Source organism: Gobius niger (assembly GCF_951799975.1).
Source record: "Gobius niger genome assembly, chromosome: 4".
In the NCBI taxonomy this organism is placed as follows: domain Eukaryota; kingdom Metazoa; phylum Chordata; class Actinopteri; order Gobiiformes; family Gobiidae; genus Gobius; species Gobius niger.
This window is the reverse complement of record NC_136855.1, coordinates 31877602-31900742: the sequence shown is the minus strand read 5'-3', so window position 1 is coordinate 31900742 and position 23141 is coordinate 31877602. Positions and strand designations below refer to the sequence as shown.

At 41.3% G+C, this 23141-nt stretch overlaps 1 protein-coding gene across 2 annotated transcripts in view; it reads left to right on the top strand.

Moving 5' to 3' along the window:
* The window catches only part of dpy19l3 (dpy-19 like C-mannosyltransferase 3), a 62254-nt gene that overhangs the window by 31890 nt on the left and 7223 nt on the right, over window positions 1–23141 (top strand). For both annotated transcript variants that reach the window (XM_079554705.1, XM_079554704.1), the window contains 2 exons: window positions 2779–2861; window positions 16956–17088. In XM_079554705.1, the coding sequence (XP_079410831.1) occupies window positions 2779–2861; window positions 16956–17088 (216 nt within the window). The remainder of the gene's footprint in view (window positions 1–2778; window positions 2862–16955; window positions 17089–23141) is intronic.

Genomic DNA, 23141 nt, shown 5'->3' with positions numbered 1-23141 from the left:
CAAGAGAAAATCACAAGAATACAAACCCGATTTTAGGTTTTGCAGAGAAACGGGGCTGTGTTGACTTGTTGGTGCAAATGAACAATTAACATTTTACACAAATCACTCTACTAAACATCAGATTTTAGTGGCAAACATTTTCCCTCATTCTCCGCTTAAAGGCCCTATACTTGATTTTTGGATTGTAAACAATGAAAGGGGAAGCCACTAAATGAAAATGTTAGTTGTGGTCCAAACTCATTCGTAACTTTTTTTGTAGCATCCTTTCTTTACAGGAGCAAGTTTATATAGGCTTGAAAAATAGCCTGAAAGTTCATAAAATTGATACAAATGTTTCATTATTTGATGCACGCCGTTTTCCCCACAAATGTTTGAGTTTACAATATACTGAAGGAGGACAAAATAAATGCCCTTTCTAGAAGTCAAATCAGGTATAGCTCCTTTGATGAAGGGACTTCGCTCTCTACCGGAAGTATCAATACAATGGAAGTCCCAATGCGTGGCAAAATAAGGCCAAAGTGGGCGGGACAAAATGAGGTGAATGGGGGCTTTTCCACAGCAGTGGACCACAATGGACTGGAGCACTTTGTGGGTGTTTCCAAAACCAAAAGTGAACCGCACCGCTTCCAAAGGCGGTGGTCCAAACCGCTCCACCCCCTGGACCACTCCAGCCCTGGGGACTTAAATGAACCGGTCTCCAGTGAACCGAACTGGTCCACTCCTATGGAAAGGAGGCTATATGTGACGAAAAGGGGTTGATCTTTTTCGTCACATATGCCTATTTTGTGACTAAAATTTTGTAACCTTTGTAACCTTTTTTTTTTTTTTTACTTAAAAGGTTACAGTAAATTTTAAAATTGTGTGAAATGAAGTTCATTTACGGAAATTAAATCCACATATCCAGAGCTTTATGCTGTCATGCTGCCACATTATAAGGTCACATTTACAAAAGGGTTCAAGCTACTATGCACACACTATTGCCGCATTCATCCAGCCTCCAGCCTTGTCATTCGCAGTCATACAGCAGCACTCTGACCTCGGTTAGGCATATTTACTCAATTGGTTTATTTATGAATAGCAACATTAGCCACACAGTGATAAAGTACATTAGCTCATTGTAAAGAAAATCAAATAACAGCAATTTAGAGATTTAGTTCCATTTGTCATGAGAAATCAACACTCAAGTGGTCCATTGAGATACTGCTCTAAACCGCCTTTGTTGTTTGATAAGTTGCATACAATTCATGTAATTGCCTTTGCCATCACATAATGCCACAATTATGTACAGTTCAGCCATATCAAGGAAGAGCTGTCTGATAAGCGGCAGACAAATCAATTTTGTCTCAATAACAGTTATGCATTTCAAAAGTTGGATTAAGGGCTGCCATATAGGAAGTACATTTCTGTCTCCTTCAAAAACAGATTTGGTTTTATTGCTATTGTCAGTTAAAGGGATATTTCCGGATTTTTGACATAGGGCCTCATTTGCTAGTTATCCAGAGTGTTGTTGATTTCGTGAGATTATTTTCATGCAGTCCTTATATTTGAAGAGTTTAGTGCTCGGCTAGCGCATGTCTAGGGTAAGAGGTAGCCTGCATTAAAAACAGTCTGACCCGCTCCACAGTGCACCTGAGGCAAATCATAACGCCAGACTAACCATATAAATGTCTGTGTCGATAGAATAATTTATCAAATATAACTGACCTCGCATCACATGAGTTACCGCATTTTGAGGGACTATTTTCTAGCAGATCACTCCGCCGCTACGTAGCTTACAAATGAAGTGAAGTTCTTTTAAATGCAAAATGGTTATAATTACTCTATCGACACAGACATTTATATGGTTAGTCTGGCGTTATAAGTGATTTCCCTCAGGTGCACTGTGGAGTGGGTCAGACTGTTTTTAATGCAGGCTATGAGTTACCATAGACATGCACTCGTCTAGCACCACTAAACTCTTCAAATATAAGGACTGTATGAAATCAACAACACTCTGGATATCTAGGAAATGAGGCTATGTCAAAAATCCTGAAATACTGCTTTAAGGGCAAAAACAAACAAAATAGTGTCAAATTAAAACATACTATCTATACACGATATAAAGTTGTGTCAATAAGTTTACACACCCTGGTGGATTTGTCCATTTCTCAAAGAATATGAATGAAAACACAAACACTTTTTTTTCTCACTCATGGTCAGCGGATGCCAAAATACCAATACCAAAAAAATACCAAAATGACCCTATTGAAAAGTTTACACCCCCCAGTTCCTAATGCCCCCTTTAGCATCAATTACAGCTTGGAGTCTTTTGTGGTAGTTGTGGAGAAGGTTCTGTATATAATCTAATGGTAAAGCAGCCCATTCTTCTTGGCAAAAAAAGCCTCCAGTTCCTGTAAATTCCTGGGCTGTCTTGCATGAACTGCACGTTTGAGCTCGTATTGAGGTCAGGAGACTGAGACGGCCACTAATGGGACCTTCACTTTATTCTGCTGGAGCCAGTGGCATCAGCGAACCACCTCCATATTTCACAGTAGGTCAGGTGCACTTTTGGCCTATGATGGATTAAGTTGCACGTTTCATCATAGGCCATAAAATCAAAAAATCCAACGGTGTGTGTTAACTTATTGGCACAACTGTACATGTCCCGAGAAAGAGTGGCGTGAATGGTAGATTTCCAAATTTCCAAAAAAAACAGCTGATGGGAGGTGCATAATCACATTGTATATTACAGGTTATTTACTGTTCATGAGTCTGATGTCTTATGTCTTTTTTTCGTAGTTCTGGCCAAAGCTGATGGAAGAGCTGTCCGAACTGCGGGAGTTTTATGACCCAGACACAGTGGAGCTCATGACCTGGATAAGGTACCCGCTCGCCCGCCCTTAGACCTCTGTGCGCATCAAACACAACCTCACCTGATTAGCTTGCCTCTGCAGATCAACTTTTTCCCTCTGCCGCATGTCCTTGATTGCTTGCGCGCCTGTACGTGTTTGTTTGCGGGGGGAGAGTGAGTGATGAGGGCTGACGAGACTTCATGAATAAGACATGGGGGTGCCTTGGAGAGGACCCAGCTGTTGGCAGCGAACGAGCCCACCTCGGGGTCTCCGTGGCCAGGCTTTCGATCAAGAGCTTTAGACTGATGGGATGTGAGATGGAGCTGTGATTTGGAAAGGCGTCTGCTCTGTGTGTTATTGTGTTTGCACATCTGTGTGGGTCTGCCAATCTTCTATTTTTTTTTTTCTTTTTCTCCTAGCCGCGCCACATGGAGCCGGCCGGATTTTCAGCTCTTTCTGCTGTATGAAGTGAGAGTAGTGCTTAGTAGAACACCGATCATGCAGCCCTATTTTCCACACACAATAGGTGGTATAAGGTCAACAGGCTTTTTGAAATGGCAATGCAACTCTTCCTTTTTGATCAAACAGTCAGTGGATGATTTGCATGTTCAGTAGGCTTGTTCCCTCATTTGATAGCTGTCCGATTTTCAAACTGTTCTTTCGTTAGATTAATGTTTCAATAAGTTTCTACAAGTTGATGATTTCAGAGTAGGGCCACCTTCTCCAGCTCATCACAAAGATTCACAGTTAAGGCCTGAACTCGTCTGAATCACTCTTAAGGTCAAGGAGGTGTACGTTATTATCCCCGGGGCAACCCATAAATAGCCGTGGGTAGCACCTGGGGACTCATCTCTAGATGTCGAGCCAGGCTAATGGTCAGAATCACCTGGCTAGAGTGCATGTTTTTTGCGGTAGGGGATAACGTGCCCCGCCCGGTCCAGGATGGAACCCAGGACCTTCTTGCTGTGAAGCGAGAACACTAACCGCTGCACTATCATACTTCCTCTCTTTCGTAATTCGAGCCCAATGAATCCTGGCATTATCATTTTGGATTGTGCCCTTCCATCAGGGAAGAAAATATCCATTAATTGAACAACCTGGTCATTCAGCATGGTAGTCTGATTTCATTGATGTGCAGCAACAACCCCCGATCCAAGTGATGATTTTTTTTATTTCTTTTGCCAGGCAGTGTTTTTTCCCCCCCTAATTTAGCAGTTCACGCTTTTCATTAAAATATATTGTTTAAATACGATGGCAACCGTAGCTCAGATGGCAGAGCGGGTAATCTTGTGAATCTTGGCTCCAGCAAGTACAGACTGTTATTGTGTCCTTGGGCAACAACTATGTGGTTGGAGTGAGTGAGGGAGTGAGGGACACAGATTGGCTGCCTCGCTTCCCTCAGTCTACCTCAGGGCAGCTGTGGCTACGTGCTGGTATGAAGTGAATGAATGACTTGTTATATGTTGAGATGAAAATGTAAACCATTTTCACCCATACACAGTGCCCAGGGATATGTAGGCATTACTACTTTGTTGGAAAAAGTCATAAGAGTGAGGAGAACGCTTTTCTTGTTCAGAATGTCCTTTATTGTGCCACTAAGCCCACACATTAAATGATATGATATTATGAGAATAAACGTGCACAGTATGGTGCCTAGAATAGAGCTTATTCATTTCTACTTTTAAACTTTTCTATGTAATTTGCTAACTTTCTTTTCTCTGTGAAAGTGCAGAAGATGTCACATGAAAACAAAAGCCAACTGTATTCCGGCATCTCCTTAAGACATTTGGTCGTTTTTAAGGAAATTTATGTAAGCTTTCATTTTTGTAAACAATGCATTAGCTTGTTTTCTTTCAGGCAGCTATAAATCTCCCAAAACTGCCCTAAAACTGTCTTCTGAAACCAAATACAAATCATAATGGCATTGAGCTGCCAAAGTGCTCTTTGAGCTCAGCTGGACAGCCATTGTACTAAGCAAGTTCCAATTCAATACTCATTAGTTCCCTTCTATCATCATCAGCTTATAATCGCACTGAGTGGACCAGATGGAGATTTTAAAGAAATGGACCATTTTGGTGTAATCCAATTAGACAGAGTGAGAAATGGTGTCAAATGAAGAGGAGCTCGGGGATGATGGATAGCGCGGTTGTGGATTTTGAGCGTATTTGTGAGCGTATGACATGGGTTCCTTCCCTTCCGCTGGTTAATCCCATTAGGACTGCCGGGATTAGGGGCTGCCTACGGTTTTACCTTCGCTGTGGCTGGCGAGAAGGGAGGAACATTACGCTACTCCCCGCTCTCCTAATTGCATTGCAGATGAAAGTGTTAAACATGGAGGAGGCGACTCGTGTTGCGCCATTTTCGGTGACTGATGCCACGTCGCTGCAGCAATAGGGGAAGTTTGGGTGGGGGTGGGGGGGCACGCCGGCGTAATGAGGGACTGAACGGAGATGGATCGGCGTCTGCCCGGCACTGTGCGTTTACGAGAGCTGATGTACTTAAAACGGGATCATTGTGGGGAAAAGCTGGCTGCAGGGGAGAGAGTTAATCGTGTTTGATGTAAAAGGGGAAATGTCGCTGGAAATGCACAATACTCCTCCCGCTGAGATGCTTGTTTATGCAGTTTGTCCAAAGGTAGGCTAATTAGGCATTTAGCATCACATGACAAAGCTAACTCATGAACAAAGCAGAACAGATAAGCTCGCTTGCTCCCTCTTACTTTCATTTTTTACAATTTACCCTGAAGAAAAACAACCACTGAAAATATGAGTTCCTCTTCAGTCTGATACTGTGGCACTTCTGCCTTTGAGCTTTGTTTAAAACTGCTGTGTAAGCTATTGGTTGTCGATGTTTTTTGCCAGCCAATGGTGCAGACAGACCGCCAATTGCAGCATTTGAGAGGGACTTTGAAATAAAGTTCAGTTATTCGGGAGTTGTTTGGAGGATTGGTAAATAATGATGAAGTGATGAAAGTGAACAGAACATACGTATATGACAAAGCTTGGCTATCAATCATCCTTGCAGAGTAATGTTAGCATTACCGTGTGCGCCGCTTTGCCCCATGAAAGATTTGAAACATTCCTTTAAACTCATCCTTGTGAAGAAAAGTTGGGAATGAGTTTGGTCCAGAACTAACAATTTGAAATGTATGCACTCCCTAACCCTAACCCACTGTTTGTAAACAAAGCACAGGGCCTTTGCCATTTTTTAAAGGTAAAATGCTAATCAGACCTTTGTTTCCTAAAGTCTCTGGCATGTTAAATACATTATGCAGATCTAATTGAAGCGGCCACATATACCCTTGTTACAAAATTCTTAGCTTAAATAAAGCAAATATCAGACTGTCCTTTGAGCGCTGGGACTTTTGGGTCTAAAACAGCTGACGTGTGTTAGTGGATAATGACCTGTAGAGGCTGCCGCCCTGGACTCCGCACAATCATAACTCACAAGCAGCGAGGCTCAGCTGTAGGCTGATACTCTCCTCTAAATGGACAGTCGATAAATCAATACCAATGCCTGCTCGTCCCACTGCCTCGAACTCTGAGCTGAGCTGTGAGTGTGCACTTTTCACGAGACACAAACATGAACTATGTGCTCCCCCATAATCTTCTGCTTTTTGTTTTTTATTTGCTCTGTTACTGAGGCCAGTAGACCTTTACTGTTTGGAAACAACACAGTTGAGCGAGCTGCAGGGAGCAAACAGACCAAAATATGATACAATTTTAATGGTGAAATTCTTCTTTTCCATTTCAACTAATGCAGCTCACAATTCCATTGGATGCCTGAGCTTGGGGAGAGACCACTACCGAGTGCGTTGATCATTGATTATTTATGCACTGATTTGAAGGGCATCTAGGGCTGCTTGGACCGAACTGTAGCCATGACCATGCACATTCAGCCGGACACAAGGCGGCTCAGGAGAGAAGCGCCTTCTTATATTTATACAATGCCTATACTTTTCCCAACCGGGATTCAAAACTTCCACGATTTCAATACTGAGTGTCGGTAGCTCCATCACATGTCTACGCTGTAGTTATGGTGTGCATTAGGCTGGGAGCATACTAATATTAGTACTTAGACTCTGCAAGCAAAATACTGCAGTACTTTATTTACATACTGCCCACCGCAACCATCACCACAACATGCTGTGTAATCTCACTTGATATTTTACTCTTAGATTTCTTGATTTGGTGCGACGTACCGTTTGCATATTCTCTTTGTCGACACATTTGCAGTGTGTTTATTTTCTATATTCGTGCACCCCCTGGCCAGGATGCAGGGAGAATTATTAATGAGAGCCATGACAGCAGTTTTGCTGCACGTTCAGGGGCAAGTCTGCATGTAAACCCACTTTCATGAACAACAAAACAACGTGTCGGCACATTTCAACACACAATCAGGGTTCATTCATTTGAGACCCACTTTTAGTACTGGGGTAACAGTTTCTACAGCAGATACACTTTGTTTGTGATTTAGATCAGTGATCACTCAGTGAGTACTAGTAGTTGGTAGTCCTTTAGTAGTAAACACATTATTTAGGTCTCGATGTGTCTCATAAAGTAGCTCAGCTTTCTACATTTCTACATACGTTTGACATTTAGACAATATAGTTAAGTATAAGAAACTTGGATAATTTTCTTTTAAAGTGTCATCATCTCGCCGAACTTCACCTCAGTCCATACTTACAAGCAGCGGTGTGCTGTGCTGGGACGTTATTTCGGCCTGGGATTTTTATGATTTAGACTGGTCCACTTGCCTCCGAATCTGCTTGTATCTCCACAGTCAGCAGAACGATAATGATAACGCCTTTCTTTTTCTGCCCCACCTGCCTTTTTCTATCCACTTCTTTACCCAAGTGGATACTACTCTGTCTCTGTTGGATTGGACTGCACCAACATGAACTAACTCGGAGGGGTGTTCAACTTGGAACACCCTCCAACATCATTTGGTATCTCCCTGCTTCAGCACATTGAATGAATGGCATGATCAAAAGCTCTTTCTGATTTCAGTCCCTATATGGCAAAAAAAAATAAAAATGCTACTTTATGTCTAAACTGCAGCCCAAATATAGCCTTTAGACTTAATTGGCCTTTAATTACAATTACTCTACCTGATATTTTTCCAGGTAGTGGAATAAAATATTTTTTTTCCCTCCTTAAGAGAATTGTGAAAGAAGATTAAAAGACTCTTATATTAGGGCTGCTCGATTATAGAAAAAATTACAATCACGATTATTTTAGTAATAATTCAAATCACAATAATTCAAATTATTCATCAGAATATTTTCTTTGGACAATTAAAAAAGACCAAATCATATTTAATAATTTATGTTCTCATTTCTAAACTAATCCTCAATTAGAGATTCCTGTCTCACCTGCCCCCTGGTGGCCAGCACTCACACCTGCCCAAGCAAACCGAGCATCAACATAGCACTGTTTGTTTATGTCAGACCAAAGCATTTGCCTGTAGCAAAGGGAACAAAAACAATCATCCCAGCGGCACGATATAATACAAGTTTGCTTTGAGCTCCGATGAGATCTGCTCTTGAAGAAGAGTTTTAGACTCTTCTGCAACAACCAGCGACTGGGCAAAGGATATAGAGGCTTCTTAACAGCTGTTCTCCTTTCAGCAAAAGGTGAGCACTTATCAGTAGCGTTATCTCAAGAGGTAGGTGTAAAAATTATTCAAATTATCCGTGGCGAGTACAGTTCGTCACGCTGCGCTGGTAGTTCAGTTGATCAAACACACACAAACAGATCACACAGGACTGACTCTCTGTGCTTCCCATGGACAAGTGGAAAGGCATCCTTAATAATAGATTTTTTTCTCAATTATGCTCTTATTGTAAGTGAAATAATAAAAATTATAATTGAATTTCGATTAATTTCACAGCCTCGCCATATATTCAATAAAAAAAACGCTGCCATTTTTGCTCCATAAAAGTAATTGAAGTAACAATGCTGTAATGATTCCCTGACTTGGGCTCAAAAATAGTGACTTGACAACAACATTGCTCTACAAACCTCTGCCATTATTCCACAATTACAAAATGATAGTGCCCAGACTTGGAACGTTCAAACCAAAGTGTTTTTTAGTTTTATTCGACAATGTTATATGCTGTTGGGAGCAGCTCTAGTCACGCCGCTTTGCCGGCATATTCCAGGTAATTGCTCTGTTTTTACATTTGCACACCTGGTCCTCATTCACTCGCGGCTTATTGAATTTCCAGGAACACACCGCATTGTCCATTCTGCGCATCTTCTTTTAGTGCCGAAATTGTCTCGAACATTCCCACATTTTTTTCTGTTTTAAATTGCTCACATTTTTAGAACAATTAACTTGGACTGTATGGAAGATATGTGTCTTAAATTACGCTTTTATTCTCGAGAGTATTGGGCAGAAGAGGTGGTGGCACATTACTGGAAACATTCCCAAGTCGCTTTTTACCCACAGTTTATATCACCATCTTCAGGTCCTGTCAGTGCTGCTTAGTTTTCAGTCCTGTCTTACTTTGCCGTTAATAATCACCTATAAGAAACCACTCATCCGTCACTGTATGAAACCAGCACAGGATTCTCATATTGCTGCTGCGTATACGTTACTACAGGCAGGCACACTTGTGAAGGACGAACTATATAGGATTACTTTCTGGCAACTTCATAGCTAACCATTAACAGTTGGAATTAGATAGTGATAAAAATAAATAACTCAATATTTTTGGGACTTGCTCCGTTACTATTATCCAGGGACATTTTTGAAAACGATAGTGCCATTTTGCAAAATCTGTGGATACAAATTACTGCAAACTACCTATGCGCATCTCCTTTAGACATTGCACTGCAAGCAATTGTTTTGGTGTCTTTTCCAGCTTTTTTGGGGGGGGGTTTGTTTCCTGTCTTTAATTCCCGTCTTTGTGTTGTAATTTTGCATGTCTTTCAAAGAACAGCTTTGATATGTTGTGTTGTTGGGCAAGACACTTCACCCACCTTTCCCCCCAGTGTCTGTGTGCACAGGTGTATAACTGAGTGCGTCAATGGGTGACTGGTTCCATGTTGTAAAGCGCTTTGAGTTCCTAATGTAGGAACTCAAAGCGCAGGTGGAAAAGCACTGTATAAGTAGAGACCATTCACCATTTTACCATATGTCAATGTAGTATGTGATTTATTTAAAGCAGTACTTGATAAATCCTTTTCGTAGTCCTCCCTGGGGTAATACAAGTGTTAATGGGATGATTGGGGGGTCTTTCATCTCCCCCGGTGTCTCTGGCCAGAAAACCACAATTGCAACTTCGCTGCACCGGGTCGGAGTCACCAATACACACTAATGGAATCATGAAGAAGAAGCTAACAGGCTAGCAAGCAATGCTAACTGCAGGCTACAGCCACTTAAACAGTGTTTACAGCCAAGTTTGAGTGAAAAAAATGATCTTCATTGTGTAATTGGATGTTCAATATCCCTCTCTCCCTTTTTCTTTTCTGTCGGCTAGTATTTACTCTGACAGACAATTAATGAGTAAAAAAAAGGCATAAGGCATGAGTGACTTAGTACTGCTTTGAGAGTAAATCTTTGAATATGTTTATTCCAATAAGGAAGATGTTGGCAGAACTACCAAGTTATGCCAAGTTCAACTCTTTGGGAGCCATATATACTTTACAAGTATTTAGTAAAGCCATATTTTTTACCAAGAGCTTGATGGAACCTGAACTTTGACGCCGTTCTCCACATTTTAATCCTTGTGTAATATGCACTAGCTTGATTCGTATTGGTTTTACAAGTAGTTCACTTGCCTTTTACCAGATAACTTAAAAATTCCACAAATGGTTATTCATATTGACGCATCAAAGATAAGAATCCCAAACACAAGAGGCAAGTAGAGTGATAAATCATCAATATTTTTGGGCTAGATGGGATTCGGAAATCTCTGTTTGTAAATACATACTGTGCAACTTTTATAGATGGTTTTATTGACAAATGTCTTTTTGTGTTTTGTTGAATCAACATTTACTCTTGTTATATTTAAACCTTTCTTGTGTGAAGAGCAAATCAAGCGCGAATGCTATCTTAGTAGCCCTGTGGTCACGTCTATCTGACTGTTGATGTCGTTATTTAATTTTTATAATGCCAGAGGGTTGCATGACCAGTGCCCCTTGGCATTTGCATATGAGCACAGCAAATGTAAATCAGTTCAGATGGAGGGATGTGGAACTCCCTGAGATACAGCGAGCGATTACCAACCGGAGACAAGAGGAGGAGAGACTTGACCCCTGTGCTTGTGTGGGCCGAAAGGCCGAGACACCAGCCCACACGCTGCCTCAGAGCTCATGTACTGAATGAGAACATGCAGTAATCTGAGCGGGAAATTACCTGTGCACAGCCACAGGAGCAGTATGGATATTTTCACTTTAATGAGCTTCAAGTGGATCTGTTTGAAGTATTGCAATTGCACATTTTAAACACATCTATCACTGACATTAAAATAACCTATTCAAGAGAAGACTGAAATGGGATCTGCTGAACTAATACAAGAATCACATGTATTTCAGAACATGTCTGTACAGAAACAATGATGAGATACTGTACAATATAATAATACTTCATGAAGACACGATCATATTGCCGTTTGCAGAGAAAAGGGTTCTGTCAGTATAATCGCAACCTTGCAAAGATTGGTAGTGCTTTAGGATGCAATTTCATGTGCGGTATATTATGAGTGATTGTACTAGTAGTATTTAATCTGCATTGTGAGTGCTGGTTTTGTCAATTTGCTTGATCTCTCTCCCACTCTTCACCCGATTTTAAAGGGGCAGGAAATCTTTAAAAAGCTTTGCCTGTCAGTCGACTCTGACAGTCTGTCGTTTGCCAGAGAATCCTGCCTCGCTTACCAAGGCTAGATTTTAGTTACGCAGGCACTAGTTTCAAGGCAAAGAGCCCAGAAGGGGTTGAGTGACTCGATCTTGACTCTAGCCTTAAAGATAGTGGCCAAAAAAGTGGTGTACTGTGTGATTCAACAGAATGATGTCTGCATTGCACCACATGTAGAGCTACTGACTTTACTTCTTACCTAGTTACTAATACTTTTGCAACTCCTTCTACTTCATACTTGTCCCTACTGCTATATGGGAGAAAAAATACATAATCTTTTTTTGAGACTTTTTTATCTATTACAGAAAAATAAAAAAACACTTTCTTTCCACCGCTGCATACAGGTATCAAAAAGCTGCTTCCTATTGAGCCGTCTCATTTTTCCTCATACATTTTGTTTGGCTGACCTGCTTGACATCTGTGCTGAAGCATATAACCACTCTCGCACACAGCCCACAGCACTTCAACATTGCCGCACTGCTCTATTTACACTGGAGAAGTCAATGCAGGGCTCTGCATATTTCGTCTTTTGAATCGGACAAGGCTGCACTGGCTAAGGTCACTCTGGAGAACCTTATAGAAGCCTGTCTTTAACACTCCACACGTGTTTTTCACTGTGTTAAATGAGCTTCCCTCAAACTTACCCTTATCAATTGTTAGTGGGACATATTTTCTTCCTATTTTTATATACGGGAATCAAAATAATACTGTTGAACAAATTGTGTTATATTTCAAATCAAGAAATGTAAGGATATTCTACAATTATTGATAAAGAAAAAAACATTTTGATCTTATCCATGTTGTAACGTGTGTAATTTCCTCATGAAACATTTTTTAGTAACTACAGTCTGTCTGACTCAAAATTAAGGCGTGCGTTCATTCTGAATTTGTATTGTTTCGCCTGACATGTTCTCATCATTGCGGTGCTCATGATTGCCTCCTTATAGTGGACATATAATCTTCGTCAAAAAACATACCTGGCGTAGTATTTTACTTCATCCCTGCAATTTTGAGTAATCGTCGGGTAGCCTTCCACCGTGTCAGTGCTTTGTTCTGTACTTCCTGGATACAGTTGAGACATGTCCTCCACATTTTAAAATCCCTTAATTCAACACTATATTGATTCGGTACAGAGACATAATTTCAAACTATACAATGTAAAATATCAACTGTGCATAAGGCATAATCAGTGGCGTAGCAAAGGTACCAAGGGGCCCAAAGCAAGAATGTCGGTAGGAGGCCCTCTGGAGAGGATGTCATTTGGGCAGGTGCAGGTCAACGGACAACTCCCATTATGCAGTTCTCTGCATAAGTTTTCCTCCGAACAGAAGGCTGAGGTTCTTTAGGTCATGAAGAGTGTTGCTACAAACTGGTTTCACTATTCGAAATATAATCTGATGGAGCCATGAGTAAAAAAGTCTGTCCACTGCTCATTATAAGTTAACATTAGGGAACCATGACTCACTTAAGCATACAGCAGGAACAGCGCCACGGTGTATTGGTGGAGAGATGTTGTAGCTGCATCACCAAAATCATTAAGAAGACTCTGAATATTAAGTGTTTACTGCAGGCTTCTGAATGGGTTGGTTCATGGGGGCCCTTGACTGTTGGGGGCCCCAGGCAGCTGCCTGCCTTGCCTTATGACGAACTACGCCTCTGGGCATAATGCTTATAAGCTCCAGATACATGATATGTCCACTTAAACAATGTATTTTGTCCCCCCAACAGCTAGCCTTATTTAAGCTTGAATTTAATCTCATTTCCCTGTGTTGAACGAGCACAAGTCCAGGCATTTTGTTTTCTCATTTTGTCTATATTATAGATAAATGAAAACAAACCCTATGACATACCCGAACATGTCATATCCATTTATAAGAGCATCGAGTAATCAACAAACTTAGATTGAGTTTTTACACTTTTGCATTCAAGTTCTGCTCGCCGCATTTAGCACAATAATGGAAATATTATTGATGAACTCATTTGAAAGTGCGTGGCTTCAAGGACAGTGTACCTGCTTCAATGAAATACTGTTTTTTTCTCTCCAGACAAATGCTGTCCCAAAAACCCAGACCAAAACATTAGCATGTTATATGTCATTGTCGGGCTAATTTGGCAAATCCTGACCTCCGTTAGACGCACGCATTCCCTTTCATCACTGCACACCCACGCTCATGCCCTCAACCTGGGCCGTTAACCTAGAGAGCCATTTCAATTTGAGCCGACACATAAAGCATTGCTGCAATTCCAGGAGCAACGGACATAAATAATGTTTGCGAGTTATTTCATACAAGCAATTTTCAATGTTACAGAAAGTTATTAAAGCTATATGCCCACCGCAATACCAGGAAAAACATTTAGACTAATGTTGCTTAATACAAATTTTGTGCTTATCAAATTTTTGAACTGCTGCTGGAAACAGCCATTAGAAAACGGAATTTATCTTTACACTACATTCACAAGAGGATGTTTGTTTTGTTGTTCCTTCACTTCGGTAAGGGGTCTTCGGCCCCACAAAGTTTGAGAGCCCCTGCTGCATTCAACGACATCAGAAGTATCGTCTTTTCAGCACTTGGAGCAACAGCAGTTTGTCTGTCGGACCGGACCACACTCGAGGCCTTTGCTGTGGCAGTAATGAGCTCTGACCACCCGCCATCTCCGATTCAACTCTGCTTCTGTCTTTGACCACTTCACTGTCGTCTTTGTTTGTTGATGTGCACAAAAACAAGTCATTTAGCCGCCACATAATGTTGTTTCTGTATGCACGTTAAAGTTCATATAGCAAACTAACTAAACTAAAACTGACCAAAACTTATGTTGGTATAATTTTAGATTACATTTATTCTATTATGTATAAGTCACATCAAATTTCATTATTTTTCCTTCATGGCCTTGCTCGGAGATTTTAACCATCCGAGCAAATGGTTTTTGGATCTGTTCACTGCCCAGCTCCTGGCACAAACAGCACCGAAGCTGTGGAACAGTCTGCTCCTCAGTCTGTGTAGCCTCCCTGACCTGTCCCTGTTCAGGTGTTCAAAAGCTGTCACTTTAGGTTTGAAGATTTCACAATTGCTTCACACCTTTGTCGAGTTTTTTCCCCCCGGTGTTGAAATGACTTATTTATTTTGTTTCTAATGCTTCATCCCGAAATACCAACTTTTTGATTGACAGTGCAGGCTTTTAGCAGCAGTTGTAGTGAATAGGTCTGGGTTCATTTCAAAGATTCAAAAGATTCAAAGATATTATTTGTCAATTCATTTCACAGCGCGTGGTGGGGAATTGCAGGGAAGCTTCCTGATAGCCTGGTGTATGAAACAGTTCTTCAGTCGACTGGACCTGACCTGTGGATTTCGCTGTCTCCTCCCTGAAGGCATTACCTTGAAAGGACTGTGTGATGGGTGCGTAGGGTCCCTGGTGATTCTGACGCCTTTGCGGGTGAGACGGGTGGAGTACATGTCCTTAATCGAGGGGAGAGGGGCTCCACAGATCTTCTCCGCTGCTCTCAGGATGCGCTGGAGGCTGCTTCGGCAGGAGGCACTGTTGGCACCGTGCCACACAGTGATGGAGCTGGTCAAGATGCTCTTTATAGTCCCTCTATAGAAGTTCTGGCTCTTCTCAACTTGCAGAGAAAGTAGGGACAATGATTACTTTTCTTGACCAGTGATGCATGGTCCAGGAGATGTTCTCTGTGATTTGCACACCCAGGAACTTAGTGCTGGTCACCCTCTCCACTGCAACACCCTCTCCACCACAACAATCTCTTTTGTTTTCTCCACATTTTGAGAGAGATTGCTCTGTGTGCACCACATGGCCTCTCTCCTGTAGTTTGACTCGTCTCTGTTGCTGATGAGACCCACTACTGTTGTGTCGTCTGCAAACTTGATGAAGAGGTTTGAGCTGTATTTTGGAGTGCAGTCATGGGTCAGCAGAGTGAACAGGAGTGGGCTCAGCACACAGCCTTGGGGAGCCCCGTGTTCAGTGTGATGGATCTGGAGGACTTGCCACCGACACACACAGCCTGTGGTCTCCCCGTCAGAAAGTCCAGCTGCCAGTTGCACAGTGATGTGTTGATCCCCAGGTGGAGCAGTTTGTGCATTAGCTGCTGTTGGATTATAGTGTCGAATACTGAGCTGAAGTCTTAAAATTGTATTCTAACGTAGGAGTCCTGGAGTGCTGGAGCATGTATGGGGTGGAAAATACAGAATTTTAACATTTTCAAATTCCGTCTAGCCCCTTTTAAAGTGCATATGACACATTAGACACATTTTTTGCTAAAACATAGTTAACATAATTATATTACAAAAAAAAAATGTCCCAACCTTTCTTTAGTATGGCCAAAAAAAAAATATATGTTTATAGTTCACTTCCTTTTTGGACACTGACAGGAAATGACAGATAGAGGTAAACTAATTTTTTTTATATCAACGGAAAATGGAGTGAGTCAAACTGCTGTGGAACTTTACCTCTATCTATGTCACTTCCTGTCAGTAGCTTAAAAGTTCAAATAAAAATAACTTTCCCCCCAACATTTCTTCATTAAAATTGCTGCTTCACTGAAATAAAATTATTATCATTACTTACAACAGATGTTATCCATCTAACTAAGTATTTTTTTCAAAAGCATTGAAACCTGTCACATGCATAAGATCTGAAACTTGGCACTAATTCTGAAAGTTGTCATTCCAAGCGTAAACAACACGCATTGGCACAACTTTCTTTACATTCTCAAGCTTTAAGAACACTTCCTGCAGTTTCAAAAACACACTGATCTACTATTTAAGGCAGGCATCTTAGTTTTAATGTCAGAATAAAGAAAAAGGACGAAACTCTTTTGTCAAGCCAGAGATTTCCTAAACATAGCTAAAACTTTGTGACGCACCGGTCGGTTTCCCACGCTTATTCATGGACATAGACAGGAGAAATGGCTACGTCTCAATGCTTAGTACTGTGTTCGTCATTGTACTTCAGGTCTAGTAACTTTTTTATGGCACACATCTGAAAATGTGTTAGATTTGTTTGTATAGTGTCCTGGTTTTTCACTGAAGTGTATTGAGTATCTCAAAAGGGTAATGTTTCAAACATTCTGGTTTGTGTCTTGAGTGATTATTTTTGAAAATGAGGCCAAGCAATCGTACAAAACCGTTACTGTAAGTTGAAAATATCAGGTATTTGAGCTTTAAGAAACATGGGAGAAGTGTGTTTATAATATAACTCAACATAATCCCTTTTCTTTATTTGAATTTTTTTTTTTTCCTCTGCGGACAGCACAAAGACTTCGAAGCAGGCCGTGTTCGCTGGAAGCATGCAGTTACTGGCGGGCATCAAGCTGTGCACAGGCAGAGTCCTCACCAACCACCCCCATTATGAAGATAAAGACCTGCGGGAGAGGACCAGACAGGTAACTGTGGGCTGCACTACCCACAAACACACACACATGCACACACACAAACGCAAATACGCACATGCACACACAAACATACACTCCGGTATCAGAGCCCCGGCACCATCAAAGAGCCGAGAAACGACAATATCATCTTTTATTACAGCGAATTTCAAAGACGTGGGACACAGTGTTAAATGAAAACAAGACAGAATGTGATTATTTGTAAATCTAATGAAACATTTTTTTTTCATAATAGAATCCAAACACAAAGGAGAAAGCAGAAATTGTTCAAAAATACATAAATATCAATGCTAGGGAAGGGGCTTTTTGGTCTTTGTTTAATTGTTCTGTTGTGAATGTGCTTGGAAGAAAAGATAACCCAAGGCACTCTTCCTGCATCAAAGTACTCTATTTACATTTGTAAAAAGCCTTTGTTTGAAGGGCTTGTTATTTTAAAACCTTAAAACGTGGTGTGGTGGGTGTAAATTCATTCTTATGGCGAGTTTGTTGGTTCACAGAGCATAGAATTAAAACCTTCAGGGATAATTATAAGAAGCGTGTAAAAGTGGCACCCAAGGAAAGTGCAAAAGCATATTGGGGGCATATTGTAGTGGCCACTGTCCAGTGGCCACTACAATATACAATATGTCATACTATAGATGGCAAATCCCCATAAATTAAATCAACGTGCCATATTTGCCATACGCACATTCACCTTATCGCAGCTTCAGAAAGGGCATCTGGCAAAAACAATGTGCCAATTCACAAGCAACCTGTTTTTCTCTGGCAGCTGGAACTGTAAAAAAGCAAGCAGCCAAAGATTAAAAAAAAAGATGTTTTATAATATCAAACCTAGCAGTACAAAGTAACTCATGCCCCGAGAGGCCATAAGCGCCACTGCAGGTGTCGTAGCATGTTGTGTTTTTTACTCATTAAATGTCTGTGAGAGGGATATTGTACATCCAATTACACAATGGAGATCATTTTTTTCACTCAAACCTGTAAGTGGTGCTAGCCCTCCCGTTAGCTTTGCCCGTTAGCTTGTTAGCTGCTTCGACGTGATTCCATTAGTGTGTATTGGTGACACCTACCCGGTGGCAGGGAAGTTGCAATTTTGTTTTTCTGGCCAGAGACACCCCCCAATCATCCCATCAACACTTATATCACCCCCAGAGGGACTTTGGACAGAATTTATTAAGGTACACAATTTACTTAGTACTGCTTTAAATAAGGAGTTTGTTGTTCGCCTGTCAGTGGGAGGGTTGCTGGTTCAGCCTTGGCTCCAAACTGAAAGTAAAGAATATATGTTGTCAATGAATGTGTGGAGGGAGGGGGTTTCTGATGAAAACAGAAGCCCTGTTGTCTCTTTTCAACAGATTGGAATCGGGTCATGGAGACAAACTCACTTCGCACACTTCACCCCCCTTGGAATTCTAAGGTTCTATCAGCATTCAGAGTAGTTCTGAGATATATAGACTTAGAGCTGTAGCCACTCATAGAACAAAATTAGCTATTTTATGGGCGTGCTGCACCGAATTTACCATTTGATATCGCCAATAATATCGTATTAGGGCTCCAAATCTGATGTGTGAATAAGACAAGGCTGTATGAGTTTAAAATAGGGAAATGACTGCTGCCGATCCACTTTTGCACGTATTACTAATTTTGCACATGAGCAAACGCTTGGTAAATGACCCCCAGTGGAGACGAGCTTGCGATGGCCCGCTCCTCGCAGGGTCAGGTTTGAGGAGAGAATTGTACGTATTGTTCAGAGCTTGTGAACCAGTTTACACTTACAGCTGTTTTCTTTTTCAATACTCAGGCGGTGGGAGTTTCCAAATAGTCGAAAGGAGCAGAAAGCCTCATAGTGTTGAACCAGCAAGCAGCAGCGCTATGGTCATAAGTCTTTTCTGTCTCCCATGTCATTTCCCCTTACACAGAGAGGAAGGAGCCTGTTTCTTGCGCGGAGACTCACCTTCCACTCCCCTCCGGTGCCTGCTAATGTTTGGGGGATTGTCTGCAGATGGGGGCCACTGACCTGTGCTGATTGTGTGAATGAATATGGGATCAGACCATACACTCGGTACAATGTGCAGCTATTAAAGCGCTCCCCTTTTCCACCGACACATGAGCTCAAAATGCTGCAGTCCAGTGAAATGGAAAGGTGATCCAACTTGAACTTGATTAACGGAAATGATCCAGAGGAGACTTTGCTGCCAGAAGTGGTAATGAATATTTGAAGAGAATGAATAACAATCACTTTTTCTCTTTAGCACCTAAGAATTGCTCTTTGGTGTTGCTTGGCATGTATTGCGAATAAAATCTGTACGTTGAACTCGGCCAATAAAAGTAACATTAGCTAAGCTGTATCAGTCTGGAATGGCTCTAGTGCAGCTCATTTTAGCCAATCAAAACGTATGCGCTGGACGCCTCACCACCAGAGTAAAGGATAGACTGCTTACAGTTTAGGATTAAAATGGATTATAATCTTTTATGTTGGACACATCCTTAGCACTTTCTGTCAAGCATTAAGCATTTCTGCAGATCAAGTAGATCGCTGTGATGAGAAAAGAGGAGTGAGGATGACACATTTCTGATCAAAAAGAAGTCAGAACCATTCATCTGTCAGTCCTCAGTCAGCGCACATGTTGACCACATTTTGACCCATCATCCCTTAGTTGGTGGTGAAAAGCAACTTCTGGCCAAGGCGCCGCCTCGCTTTCACGAGAGTCCCAGCACCATCACACAGGTTGCAAGGAATCTTGGACACAAATCTGACCGGCATGCATCTGCAGGCGCCTGCAAAGCCTGGGCCTGGCTCATCTTAAACACACTGAAGTCTTTACGTATGGCCGTCATGGCGGGGTGCTGCGATATGACCCTCCTGTGGCTCTGCCCTTTTTCGGAACATGCTCTGTCGGAGGAGCCTGATCTACCATTTCTCTTGTTACTAATGTAAATGGAGAGGAGTAACAAATAGTGGTCTATCTTGATTATTATGGTTAAGGTTTGAGCCTTTCAAGACGGATTTTGTGAGATAGAAAATTCAAGACCATGGACAATCCACCACGAAAAAGAAAAAATATGAAAACATTTCAGTTGATCTCTTATAACCAGCAGCCAGCTTTATAAGATTGAATGAAGAAAACTGTAATTACCAAAGCATTCAGTCTGAAAATATACACCCTCATGAAGAATTACTATGATTTCAGTCAACAGAGATGAGCCATTCAGCTCTACACAGATTTTACTACATGTTTTTCCCATCTAATTGAACAACCATCCAATAAGAGCACTGAAACATATCCTTTACTTCAATTCTTAATGGCTGTTAGTTACCACTGTAGCCACAGCTGCCTAGGGGCTTGCCCAAGGACACAACGGAGGTGCCTATCATTTAAAGTTGGGATCAAACCAAATTTCTTCTGGTTAAGTGATTAATTCAAGTTTTACGACCTTAGCCACGGTCACAGTCTTCTAATAATCTCCCCCAAAACACCGGTGCAGCGAACTGTTCACGTTCTCACGCACTTCAGACATCAAAACATAATGGATTCACATTTGAGCAAATTGGCTGCACTCTCCTCATCTGTTTTTCTACGTGTTCACTTGCCAAGGTGTTGTTGTGAGCGTGCTGCGATGCGTGTGTGGGTTATGCGGCGGCTGTGGTCCTCCCAGTGGGAAGTGAAGCGTGGTGAGCCGCTGGCGAGGCCTGGCTTACACTGCGCTGCTCATTAAGGCTCCGCGACACTGCTGTAGACCTGCAGGGCCCTCTCTGTACTCCACTCCATATGCGTGTGTGTGTGTGTGTGTGTGAGACTGAAGTATAAGTGTGTCTTAAATGCACCTAAGAACTTTTATGTTGTTTACAGTGCTTTTTAAAGCTTAATTTGTTTGCTTGGACAAAACAATTCATTAGTGGTCCGAAAATGCACTTGTTTTTGGCACCATTGCGGTTATTGTGTGTTTATTTATATACCCACTGGGCATACATTCAGAGCAGGAGAGAAAAGGAATATTTTAATTTTTACTTGTGCTTATGTTTTTGTTTATGAGTGCAACCTTTGGCTTTATTGAAAGTTCAGCTATAATTGAATGTTTAGAGAACACAATGTGCTTTCACCGCTCAAACTGAAACAAAGACTAGCAGCTAAACATTTAAGTAGGGACAAACGAAGGCTACATAAAAACAAAACAATGCTAAATTAGTAGGGCTGGGATGACACTCTTTCATCCCAATAGGATATATATTTCATGATACATACTAGGAGTTGATAGGATTATTATTTCAAAAATAGCGTTGAACAACAAATATTTGGATTTAATACTATCAAGTAATGCAATAATCTGGATGGTTAGAGAAATTAAAGCATAAATCGACTTTCCAAAAGTCATAAACAGGTGTTAATGCGTCTGACAAACACCATAATGGCATAAAGGCAATTTTAGAAGCATGTTAATTGAGTCATAGTGTTTGGCAGAACAGGTGCATAGAAGTACTGTGCTGCTCACTCGTGTCCTGGTGGAATAAGACCACTTTCACTTGTGAAAGAAATGGAGCCGTGCACCCTCATTAATATACATAGCATCACCGAAGTATCGTGATTATATTATGTTGACTGTTGTTGTTAGAATCGTTTTGCAGCTAAACAGAGACTAATCCATTCCGTTACACAAGGAACCACAAGGCTGCGTTCTCTCTCCTCTTTTATTGTTGTGAATAAATGATCAATGCTGAGCACTGTCTCTTTTCTAGTGATGGACGAGTGAAGCCTTGTGACACTTTGAGGCTTTCCTGGCGAAAAATTATCGTTAGGTTTATTATTGCGACTGCTCATGAACGACTAAAGCCCCAACACAATCATGTGCAAGAGAAGTTTCAAACAGACATGTGGCAGTTTTATTATTTGTAATGTGGCTCTGTGCCTCACGAAGCTCCAATGGGCGTTGCCAACTCAGTCACCTGCAGCTCTGCTGCTCTGAGGCTGGACATCTTTTTTATTTCATTCAGTCAGAGCTAAGTTTAGCCACTTTGCTGTTGATGGCGCTCGTTACGTTTCTCTCACAGCCATCCATGCCTACTTCAAAAGCATGACTTTGTAAGCGTTTGTAAGCGCTTTTCCTATTCTTTACAAAGTCCTGCTTTTCTGGCAGATCCACAGCCTCGCACAGACACTTTCACCACATGAACCTGGTTAAATGGGAAATGGGGGAAATGCTGCACATTTATTTATCACTAATGATTTTCATCACTATATGGACCACAAAACATCTGTGGTTTAGCGCCTCGCTGCTCAATGCAGCAGTGAAACGCTCTGAGCCGATGACCCGCTTTTAGACACTTATACTCAACTCACAGAATGAAGCACTTTTCGAGACAGTCATGTGACCAGCTGTTACCGAAACAGGCTCCGACGCAGTGTTTCGAGGCAATCTGGTTCAGCAAGAGCGATACAAGCTCTGGAGCGCCTTATTTTTTGGGCATCACTACTCTTCTCATCACTACTCTTTCATCTTTTTGTGTAACAATAACGTTTTGGACTTGAATGTTGCAAAAACAAAAAAACTTGGTTTGATTTCAAGAGGAAAAAAAGGTGTCAAATAGTCTTATATCGATCTACTATATATATAATATCTCTTTTATATCACTTTCTTTGACGAGCATCTGGGATTTGACGTAAATACGGCTACCCTTGTGCAGTTCTACAATCTCTTGTTTATTAAGAGCCTGTTTTGGTTAACTTTTATTTGCTGTTTCAACAACATTTCAAAGGGACAGGGACTCTCTGTAACCAGCAGATCTCAAGGAAATCGAATACCATCCTTGCTTTACCAGAGCTTTACTTGTTCTAAGCTGAAACTTTTTTCATGTTATTCATGAGTGAACTCCACTCTGTTGGTTGTTGTGTGACTTTTTTGTGTGTTATTTTCGGGGGCTGTCTTCAACCCTTGACCAAGTCAAAGATGTTGCATAAATACCACTTAATGATGCAAGTTTTCAAGCATGGCCTAAACGTAAATTAAAATTTGCTGGACTAAACTGCCAGACTCATGCCATTAACACTCAT